This window comes from Monodon monoceros, unplaced genomic scaffold, assembly GCF_005190385.1.
Source record: "Monodon monoceros isolate NGI ecotype Baffin Bay Population unplaced genomic scaffold, NGI_Narwhal_1 Super_Scaffold_11, whole genome shotgun sequence".
Classification (NCBI taxonomy): domain Eukaryota; kingdom Metazoa; phylum Chordata; class Mammalia; order Artiodactyla; family Monodontidae; genus Monodon; species Monodon monoceros.
Window position 1 is genome coordinate 87,498,632 of NW_021703767.1, and position 11,892 is coordinate 87,510,523.

Consider the following 11,892-nt stretch of genomic DNA (forward strand, 5'->3'; position numbering starts at 1 on the left):
AGTTGTTTTGTAGAATGTCCCAGTTTGGGTTTGTTTGTTGTTTTCTCATGCTTAAATTCAGGTTATGTGGTTTTTTGGACAGGAATACCATAGAACCAAGGTTGTGTCCTTCCCAGTTCCTCATATTGGGAAGGACATGATGTGACTATTTTGCATCACTGGTGCTGTTAACTTTGATCACTGGTTAATGTGGTGCCTGCCAGGGTTCTCCTTTATAAAGTTATTATTTTTCTTCTCATGTTTAATAAGTATCGTATGAGGGGATACTTTGAGACTACGTGAATATTTCTCATTATATTTTTACTCAGTGATTTTAGCATCTATTGATGATTCTTCCTGGCAACAATTATTACTGTGGTGTTTGCCAAATGGTGATTTTTCTGTTTTAATCATTCTTTCTACATTTATAGTTAGAATTTTACTTTAAAGGAGAACTTTTTTCTTCTTAATTAGTTAATTAATTAATGAATATCACTATGGATTATGGATTCTTATTTTATTCCAGGGATATAAACACTTACTGTAATTTATTTTGATGTTTTAACTGTCTCACGTTTGACCAGTGTGTGTCCCTTCAGGCTGCTGCTAATGTTCTTTTGATATGTCTCCATAATTTTTTGCATAGTTCCTTACTTTCTGACAATACAAAATGTTCCAGTATTTTGTTGTACCTTCCCCATGCCAACCATTTCTTCAAGGAGCCAGGTTTCTTTTATTGGAGAATGGTATTTAGAAACCAAAATCTAAGTGTTAGGTGTGCCCTTTGGTACTGCAGTGTCATTGCTTCTAGATCTTCTCATGACAGAGCTAGTAATATATATGTATGTATACATACATTTGTATTTATCTATACGTACACATATTGAAAACTGAGTTCAGGCTGATGCTTAAAATTTCAATACAACATGACAGTGTTCATTCCAGCCTTCCACCTTATCTTAATGTTTAACTCCTTTCTTTGATAGTGAGAAACCTGGACTTTCATTATTCACAACACAGACACACACTCACTCACTCACAGTACACATAAAGTAGTTCAGGGATTGATAATCTATGTCCTTTTGAAAAACAAGCCTACTAATGAGAAGAAAATATTTGTGCATTGTTCTTTTTGTCTTTAGCATTACAGTGTGTAGTTAAAATACTGTTTTACAAAGTTACTTAGTTTACAAAGGTGCTACCTGCTAGGTTTGTCCTTTGTAAAGCTACTGGTTTTCTTTTTGTGCTTAATAAGTATCATGGGGGAGATACTTTGAGACTATGTGAATATGTGAATAGTTTTTTTCTTCCCTCCGCCTTCAGTGCGGTTATGGTATTTATTTTTTCATATAGTTAGGCTTATTTCTGTTTGTATGTATTTCATTTCGGGTCTTCCCCAATTCTTGTTGGCTTTGATTCTTTTTCTAAGTCTGTAAAATGTTAACATAGTTCTAAAAGTCAGAATCATACATAAAGGTATATTTAGAAAAGTGTCACACCATACCATCCTTTGTAGTCCATTTTCATATTGTTTATACTATTTAAAATGATTTTACCAGCCTGTTTGGTTATTTAATGTTTTAATGTCTGGTTTGTCAGTTTTTAATGGTATCCCGACAGTTGCCTATTGCAGAATCAATAGCTTATTCTACTTTCCCCTGTCCTTTTTCTTCCCATTTTTTGTTGCATTATTTCCATTGTGTCATAATGTATAATATTTGAACATTGATCTTTCACCCTCATCTTCACCTTTTATTTAGTCTTTGATACAATTAGACATATGAAAATACTTACCATCAGCCTTTTTGCTGAAGTTTTCCCAGTCATTTCTTTGTTGAATGAAGCTCTAATAGGTTTCTGAAGAGTGACTTTTAAGTATTGAATTCCTAAGGTCTTATATATTTAAAACTGTTTTTCTATAGTCTTGACACTTGATATAGGAAGAGTTGGCTGGACATAAAATCCTTGTTTCACACTTTATTTTTTAAAAAATGCTGCTCCATTATTGCCTTGTTTTGCATATTGTGGATGCCATTCTAATTCTTTTGCCTTTGTAAGTTATTTGATCTTTTTGCCTGGAGAGCTTGAGGACTTTTTTCTTTTTCTTTGAAGTCTCATACCTTTTAAAAGATCTACCCCAGATTTGACTGTTCTGGGTTAATTTTCCCAGATACCTGGTATGCCTTTTCAGTATGTAGATTCAGATCTTCATTTACTTTTGGACAATTTTAGACAATTTTGGACAATTATAGTTTCAAATATTAGTTTTTCTTTTTTTTTTTTTTGGCCATGCTGAGTGGCATGTGGGATCTTAGTTCCCCACCCAGGGACTGAACCTGCACCCCCGGCACTGGAAGTGCGGAGTCTTAACCACTGGACCGCCAGGGAAGTACCTCAAATATTAGTTCTGTTTGATTGTTTTGCTTTTCTTCTTCAGGGACTCCAGTTTTACATAAGTTATTCCTTCTTTACTTGTCTTCATTTCCATTGCTTCCTCTCTGACCCATTAAAATTTTTTCTTTGTATCATTTTTATTTTCTTGACTGCTTTTCTGTCTTTCTTCAATGCCTCTTATTACATTTTCATTTGAGTCTATTCTTCTTTGACACTTGTATTTACTCCTCATTTTGGGCATAATTATCTTTTTCTTTCCTGGGTTTAATTTTCCTTCTTTTCATTTCTCATTACATTTTGCCCATTTTTCTTTGTACATTTTGAATTCCTGATTCAAGGTGATTTTTTATATCCTCAAAGTTTTGTTTGAATACTATATTTAATTCAGTTTGGAGTGTTGTTTTCTTCTGTTTTTTTTTTTTTTGCGGTACATGGGCCTCTCACTGTTGTGGCCTCTCCTGTTGTGGAGCACAGGCTCCGGATGCGTAGGCTCAGTGGCCATGGCTCACGGGGCCCAGCCACTCCGCGGCATGTGGGATCTTCCCAAACCGGGGCACGAACCCATGTACCCTGCATCGGCAGGCAGACTCTCAACCACTGCGCCACCAGGGAAGCCCTGTTTTTTTTTCCTTTGAGGGGTTGTTCATTTGCTGAGATGTATTGCTTTTTTTGGTAGTAACTTTGTATAGAATTGATTTGTTTTTGCCTGTTCATTATGTGGATTTTGGGTAGTTTATGAGATTCTTAATTCAATGGCAACCTCTTCTATTACTGTATCAAAGTCCAGTTCTTTAATAATTTGTGAGGTGTTTTTTTTTTTTTTACGGTGGTCAGGAGAGTGTTTGCATGTCCTCTGATTTTCGTTTTGTTCCGTTTTGTCCTAAAGGACGCTAACTTTTCCTGTTTTGCTTCTTTTCCCTTTCACCTGCCAGTTGCCAAAGGGTGCCTCTCCCTTCCTTTTTGCCTCTTTTCTCCTCTAGAAGCCACTTTGAAGATACCCACTTCAGATCATGTGTACATTTAAGTCCCTCTCCAGCAGTCAGTGACTGGATCATGTTTTAGTATTTATAAAATTAAGGGATTTACTTTTTCTGGTAGTGGTCATAAAACAATTTTAGGCCTGCTGCTAGCTTCCTCTTTTCTCTGTCCTTCAGTTTTTGCTGGACTGCTCTTACTTACTGTGAAGGCTTGTGGCAGGAGCATGAGTGATTACTCACTGGGATATGATGTTTTTTCTTTTTCACTTACAGTTATTTTGGAGTCTGGACATTCTGTGGCTTCTAGTTGTATGGAGGACATGGTTTTTGTGCAGTTTTATTTGTTTTTCTTATTGTTCTATATTGTTCATAGAGGATATATGTAGAAATGCAAATCTGGGCAGCCTCTACCTAGCTATCTGAAAGCTCTTGGGCAAATTTTTAACTCTCTGAACTTAGTTTCCTCATATGTAAAATAGGGATAATAATTATACCTACTTGATAGGGATTTTGTGAAGGTTAAATGAGATAATATTTATGAAGTGTTTATAATACTGCCTGTAACATAAGTGCTCAAAATTGTTAATTGCCATTATTATCATTATGTATGGATGCAGTATCTGCTCGAATACTACTGTGGATACTGCTTTGGAAATAAAATGCTTGACACTATCTGAAGTTGATCCCTCCTGTAGTCCTGTGTACCTCATCTTCTTCTGCCTTTTTATGGACTGTGCTTCTATAGCTATGCTTTAGCTCCTGCATCATCTGTTCTTTTGTTTTTATTGACTTCCTCCTGTTGTCATGCAAAGAAGCCTAAGCCGTCTTAAAAAAAATCTTCTGTTGACCCATTTCCCCTTCTAACTCTGTACCCTATTTCTCTGCTCCCTGTCATGGTAGAACTCTTCTATATAGCTGCTTATATGGGTTGTCTCCATTTTCACATCTCCCATTCTCTCTCTAAGCCGCTTCATATGACCTTTTATCCCCTGCTCCTCTACTGAAGTGGTTCTTACCAAAGTTATTCTTGACCTGTGTCTTTTCAAATCCAAGTATTACTTCTCTGTCCTGACCTGGTGAACCACTCCCTTTTTTGTTATTGGTGTTTTAAAATCATTTTGAAGTCCCTCAGACATAAGAAGTATTTAAAATAATATAATGAACATGTGTATTTGCCATCTAGCTTCAAGAGTGAAAATTATCAATTCAATTGAAGCTGTGTCCTTTCCCAACAGTAGATGCTCCTATGCTCCCAGATGTAGCCACTATACTAAGTTGGTATTTATTGTTCATGCCCCCCACTTTTTTGTACTTTTGCTACATATGTATCTTCCTATAAAAAAATGTAGTGGTTTTCATATTTTAACCCCCAGATTAAAATGATTACTCTTACATATCTTCTTTTCCAACATGTTCTTTTTATTCAGCATTTTGTTATGAGAATCATTTATGTTGACACGCATGGCCTAAGATGTGTACTTTCACTACAGTATAGTGTTACATTGTATGAACAGTTTATCCATTATCCTGTAGTTGGACACTTAAGTTGTTTCCACTTTTCAGTGGTTACAAACCGTCAAGTTGTTTCCACTTTTCAGTGGTTACAAACCGTCCTTCTGGGAACATTTATTATAGATACCTCCTTATATGTGTGTTTCTGTTTTGTAATACCTGGAAGTAAAAGTTCCTGGGTTAATAATGTATATACCTAGATTCTTCTTTTGAAACACCTTGTTCTAGGCTTCCACAATGCCACACTTCTCTGGTTTTCATTTTACTTCATAAACCAGGCATTCTCAATCTCATTTTTCTGGATCCTCATTCTCTACTGCACTATATTGTATCATCCTAGGGCTTTGTCTTTGACTCTCTTCTCTGTCTTCACATTTCCCATGATATTTACCAAATGTGATCCAATCATGTAACTGCTTTGCTTAAAGTCATTCAGAGGCCCCCCTACTGCCTCTAAAGTCTGAGTTCTGTATCATGGACAAAACCATGAATAATTAGCTCCCTGTGTATATCAATTCCTACCTCTTTTCCAAAGGATCCTGAAGACCATCTCTCCAGCAGACTGGGCCTTTGCTCACACTATTTCCTCTTTCCCAATTTTCGTTCCCCTCACTCCCTACCTGCCTAGTAAACTTGCTCATTTTAAAAGATAACTCACATGTCCCCTTTTCAGGGAAGCTTTCCCTGACACACTCAGGCAGAAGTAAGCCATTCCTTCTCTGTGTTCTCCTAATTAGTTTGTTCCTTATCTCCACTATAATAGTGATTCATTTATCCAGCAAATATTTATTGATTGCCTGCTATATGTTAGAAGCTGTTCTAGAAATTGGAGCTATACAAGACAGACGAGGCCCTTATTTTCAAGGAGTCTACATTCCAGAGGGTAGGAAAGAGAAAAATATAAGCAAACATTATCTCAGATAGTGATAAGTAGCACTATGATAAAGTGAGAGCAGACAGTGTGGCGGTGTGATGGAGAGTGTGTGTGGGGAGTGGGTTTGGGCGATGGGGGTGACACCTCAGGTTGAGTGAGATGCTGTTTGAGTTGCGACCTGAAAGATAAGAAGGAGCCAGCCATGTAGAGATTGGAAAGAAGAACATTCTAGGCAGAAGGAATAGCGAGTACACAGGCCCTAGAGTCCATGTGTTTGGCATGTTTAAGGACCAGCATGATGGGCCGTGAAGCAGGAACGTGATGAGGAGGAAGGGGTGCTGTGTGAAATCAAGTCTGAGAATAGACAGGACCAGATCAAATAGGACTTACAGGTAAGAGTTGTGGGAGGCCATCGGAATATTTTAAGTGAGAGGTGACAAGATGTGACTTATGTCTAGAATTGTCAGTATGGCTTCTATGAGGAGAATGCTAGGGGGATGAGAGTGTAGAGCAGAGACCATTAGGAGGTGCTGCCTACTACAAGTGAAAAAAGTTGGTAGCTTAGATTACTGTGGCATTTGAGTGTCCATGGAAAGAAATGGAATGACTTAGGAAACATATTTTGGAGGTAGGCTGACAAGACTTGCTGATGGATTGCATGTGTTGGCTTTAAGGAGGGATGGACTCAAGAAAAAGACCCCTCGGTTTTTCTTGAGTAACTGGGTGGAGAGTAGTGCCATTTACTGACATGTGGATGAATAGTGGTGGTGGCACTGATGAGAAAGTTCTGTGGTGGGGAGGGAACCCAAATTTATGTTTTAGATGTTTTAAGTTGGATATGCCTCTTAAGAATGCAATGTGTGGATCGCACGAAGGCAGTTGGGTATATGGCTCTGAAGGTCAGGGATTGTCTTAGTCTGTTGGGGCTGCTATAAAATTACATAGGCTGGGTGGCTTAAACGAGAAACATTTATTTCTCACAGTTCTAAAGGCTGGAAGTCTGAGATCAGAGAGCTAGCATGCGTGGGTTCTGGCAAAGTCCTCTTCCAGATTGCAGACAGGCTTATATCCTTATATGTAAGGATATAAGGAGATCTCCTTATATCCTTACATGGTGGAAAGAGGGCCGGGGAGCTCTCTGGCCTCTTCTTTAAAGGGCACTAATTAGGCTCTACCCTCATGACCTAATTACCTCCCAAAGGTCCCACCTCCAGATACCATCCCATTGGGATTAGATTTCAAAATAGGAATTTTGGAGGGACACAAGCAATTAGCTCATAACAGGGATGGATATAGGTAATTTTGGGAGTCACCAACTTATTGATTCTATTTTAAAGCTGGGAGACTGGGTAAAATAACCTAGAGTTTGTGTATAGATGGAGATAAAAGAGGGCTGAGGGTAGTGCATTGGACGCTGCAGCATTTAGAGAATGAGAGGTAGGGAGGTAAGAGGTAGTCATAGAAGACAATAGAAGGAGGGAGTATGAATAGTATGGTGCTACTTAGAGTTAGAGCATAATGACAGCACAGACGTGACTGTTGTATTTGACTCCTGGAGATCACTGTGACCATGGTAAAAGCACCTTTACAGCATTCCAGTGGCCAAAAAGTGGAACTTAGCTCATTCCTTTAACTGCTTACGTATCTGTCTCCTCCTCTAGACCATATGCTAGTCCTATTTATTTCTAGGGCTAAGCATGTAGTAGATGGTGAATAAATATTTGTCTACAGGTTTGGATTTTACAGTGCAGTTTAAAGAGTAATATACGGTTTTACCCTCATTTAGAATGCTTTTAGACCACTGACCCTTCCCACCAGTTTGTATCAGCTCAGCCATAAACTTGCGAATAATAAATTAAACGAAACATGATGAGAGAGGAAAGCCATTTTAATAGAGGTTCACGGTGTATCCTGAAGCCATCATGCTGTACTGAAAAAGGGCCTTGCTTTGGATTCAGAAGGCCTGCCTCAAGCTCCGGCCCCATTGCTAGACCTCCTGAAGGTGTTGGGGGCAAGTTCCCCACACTCTCTGGATTGCAGTTTCTCAGCTGTCATATGTGGATAACATTAACAAATTCCTCTTACAGGATTTTTGTGAGTGGCAAATGAGCTAATGCATATGAGAGTTCTTTGTAAGTAAAAAGATGCTCTGTAAGTGCTATTTTTGTAAAAGTAATTGGATTATCCATTTCATTACTGACTTACAAAGTAGATTAGATCAGAGTGTCATAAAATTCATATTTAGGCAGTGGCATATGAATGGCAACAAGTTGGGAGAGGACACAGATCTGGAAAATGTGGTACTTTTCCAGAAATATATAGGAAATTAATGTCTTTTGGCTTTGTTCTCTTATCGTTCCCAGATAAACTTAATCATTCTGTTAGAATCAAAGAGTAGACTCTTCTACTTTAAGATGTAATAATCAAATCTAGCTAGTGGTCTGTTTATCCCACTGTTGCATATCTCTGAAAGAATAAAATTTATTTATTAATAAATACATTAACTCAATTTGACAAATCTTCCTCACAGTGATTTCTCATTTCATGTTACTTCTAGGGTAAAAATCATGGTAAGAAACTCCGAAATTACTATGCAGCAAACAGCTGTCCTCCTCCTGCCAGAATGAGCAATGCAGTGGAACCTGTGGCTACTCCAGCTGTTCCAGTCCCTCCGCAGGTGAGACACATGTGTCAAGGTGGGCACTGTCCTATGCACAGATGGTCATGGGTAAAATTTGTTGTCTATGTGCCCATCAAGGTACAGTTGAGCAAATATTCCTAAAAGGTCCTACTTAGTGCTTTTAACTCCTTGAACTCCGTGGTGCTGGATTTAATGCATGCAAAAATCCATGAATCCCAAGATTTCTCATTGGCTTTGGTTACGGTGCATGAAATGACGAAACAAAATTATTTCATGAGTCTTTCTCTATGCATTTCTCAAAATTCTGGGTTAAATGGCCCTGAATGTCTAGGCGAAGCCCTGAATGAGAGATTTTTAAACATTTATATCTCTATCGCAGTTAATCCCATTGACTTTATATTTTGCCTTCCAGCAAGATCAGTTTCTTGAGGCTGCCCTTTTCTTACCTCTATGCAGAGAGCCTGTATAAACTCTTTCTGGACTTTGGTATCATGACACACACTTGAGAGCCAAGTTCCTTTCACTCTTTGGGAGATAGATCAGGTGCTTTGAGGCAAGATATTCCTGTACTTTAGTAGCCTCTGAAGTATGGATGCTACTCTGTCTTTGAAGTATTATTTTTCTATAGGTCATAAATAATAATAAATAATAATCACTTTAATTGAGTACTTACTATGCCAGGTACTCTGCTAAGCACTTTTCATGCATTACTTCATTCAGAGCTGGGCCTAGGGTGAGATGAGGGATGCACTTGACTTAGGCACAGAATTTAAGAGGGAGCCAAAATACTCAGTAATCAAGATAAATAATGTGATATTTTTAAAATTCAAAATTAATGTGAAAAAGTCAATGGTGAACAAAATGTCAAAAACTTAAAGACAGGATAAGTGTTATTAATTTTCCTTTTGCCTTAGGCAGCAATGTGGCTTGGCATGGCACTGTTGCTGATCCTGTCTTTATTTAAAATTTTGATTTTTGTTTTGTTCCTCATTGATTTTTTTGCAATAAGTTTGATTGATAAAAATATTCCATTAAGTATTTTTCTTTTATTCTATTTATTTATTTTTGGCTGCATTGGGTCTTCGTTGCCGCACGCGGGCTTTCTCTAGTTGTGGCGAGCGGGGGCTACTCTTTGTTGCGGTGTGCAGGCCTCTCATTGCGGTGGCCTCTCATTGCAGAGCACGGCTCTAGGCACGCGGGCTTCAGTAGCTGTGGCTCGTGGGCTCAGTAGTTGAGGCTCGTGGGCTCTAGAGCACAGGCTCAGTAGTTGTGGTGCTCAGGCTTAGCTGCTCCACGGCATGTGTGATCTTCCCGGACTAGGGCTCGAACCCATGTCCCCTGCAGTGGCAGGCGGATTCTTAACTGCTGTGCCACAAGGGAAACCCCCCATTAAGTATTTTTAATCCTGATTGCTGAGTTTTTTGATGCTCCCTTAAATTGTGTGCCCATGGCAAGTGCCTCCCTTGCCTCATTCTTGGCCTGGGTCCTGACTTCTTTTAATGCTTGCAACAACTCAGAGGTATTGACCTTATTTCTCAAAGTATGATCCATGAGCCAGCAGCATTGGTTTCACCTGGAAGTTTATTAAAAGCCCAGGTAAACTAAGTAACTTGTCCATCGTGTTACAAATTTTATAAAGTGGTGGAGCAAATGATTTCTCTTGACCTTAGACCTCTACTCCTAAACACCATGGTATAATTTTACTTTTCTGAGTGTCAGTTTTTCAGTACTTACAGTGTGGATAGCAATATCAGCTATTCATGTCCTCATGAGTTTGTGGGGAAAATGAGATATGTTAAAAAGAGAATCAGAGGACAGGAAAATACCCAGAGAGATCTTCAGGCTGAGTAGTTGTCACAGTGCTAATACCTGAAGGCTGCTCTAAAAATGGACAGCTGCTTCCTGTTAGGGACTGTTTTCAACTGGCTCCACCCTCCTGGGCAAACAGCCTTAGGCTTCTTTGATAGCATAGCCCTTTGTGATTTTTGAAAACAGTTATCCTGTCCCCAGAAAAATCTTCCCTTCCAGGTGAAACAGTGCTATTTCCTTCAGCTGGTCCTGATATGATATGCTTTCCAGATTCTTTATTGTATATTTTATTCTTCTTTAGCCAAAATCTAATGTGTCATGTTTTGTTAACCCAGCAATACTTACTGAGTTCATACTGTTTTCCAGGCACTGTGTTAGGTTTCCCTTAACTCACTGTTTCCCAACCTGAATACAATTGTCTGGATCTGCTGGTTATTTCCCCCCTAATTATATTATATCTGTAGCTAATTTACAGACTCTGAGGATAGGGGCTCATTTTTTAAATACATGTCTGTATATCACTTTTGCATTAGCTAGCAAGCCCTATAAACAGTAGGCATTCAGTAAATACTTGTTGGTGGATTCTGGGAGGACTTTGTTCTTTCTGGTAATGTGATTTTAGGCCTTACCTGTACTGCCCTAAATCTTCCATATTGGGTTTTTAAACTTCTTTTCTAAAATTTCTTCAATGGAGATAGCAATGAGGCATTCATCAGTTTGGTACACAGGTGACTGTAATGCAAAACCACGATTGTCTCCCAGCCATATTTTCTTTTTTTCTTTCTGGAATGAATTATTTCCTGTCCTTATAAAGCTGAGTGTTCGTGGTCATGCCATAACGTTCGGTTATTTTTCAACTCTTAGAAGGAAGGAACTTTGAGGAGAAGAAGAGAATAAAGTGCACATTTTTAAACCTTGTTTCTCGTGTCTTTGCTGTCAGATGAGCTCCTTTAAGCCAGGAGGCAGAGTGATTCTGGCCACAGAGAATGATTACTGTAAGCTCTGTGATGCCTCCTTCAGTTCTCCGGCTGTGGCCCAGGCTCACTATCAAGGGAAGAATCATGCCAAGAGGCTGCGGCTGGCGGAAGCTCAGAGTAACTCATTCTCGTAGGTATTGCTGTTTTCTCTTAGGCCAGCGTGTTATGTGAGACTAACTGTCTCTAGAGAGAAAAAAGTTGAAAGGGATCCTTGTTTAGAAGTCTCACTCTTAAAATTTCTCTTCTCCAGAGAATCCTCAGAGGTTGGTCAACGGCGGACCCGGAAAGAAGGGAATGAATATAAGATGATGCCTAATAGGAGAAATATGTATGCAGTACAGAATAATTCAGGTATTCTATGGATTTCCACATACCTTCACTACATTCTGCAAATGGTCTCCTCTATTTTTATTTCCTTTAATGGTAATAGATAGCCCTGAGAATTTGGGGTTAGCTGTTGTTTTGTGGAATTGGTCTAGTGGTTTTTCAAGCTGGTGTTTATTTCAGGTCTTATTTATTTATTTCCTATTTAGAGTATTATTTATTTTGATTTTAAACCAAGTCTATGTTTTAAGGTCTCTTATAGTACCTTTATGTTTCTTCTGGTATTTGTCAGCTGAGACATTTAAATGAGTTATAAAAATGGGCTGTTTGGTTTAAAGTTGCACCATATTAAATCCCCATTTATTGGGGAAAATAAAAATTATAGCAGTGGTGTTCAACCAGGAT

The 11,892-nt window shown here is 38.6% G+C and overlaps 1 protein-coding gene across 4 annotated transcripts in view; it reads left to right on the top strand.

Annotated features, from left to right (window-relative positions):
• Positions 1-11,892, top strand: part of ZMAT3 (zinc finger matrin-type 3) — a 32,100-nt gene that overhangs the window by 11,284 nt on the left and 8,924 nt on the right. For all 4 annotated transcript variants that reach the window (XM_029214955.1, XM_029214956.1, XM_029214958.1 and 1 more), the window contains 3 exons: positions 8,294-8,413; positions 11,127-11,293; positions 11,414-11,514. In XM_029214955.1, the coding sequence (XP_029070788.1) occupies positions 8,294-8,413; positions 11,127-11,293; positions 11,414-11,514 (388 nt within the window). The remainder of the gene's footprint in view (positions 1-8,293; positions 8,414-11,126; positions 11,294-11,413; positions 11,515-11,892) is intronic.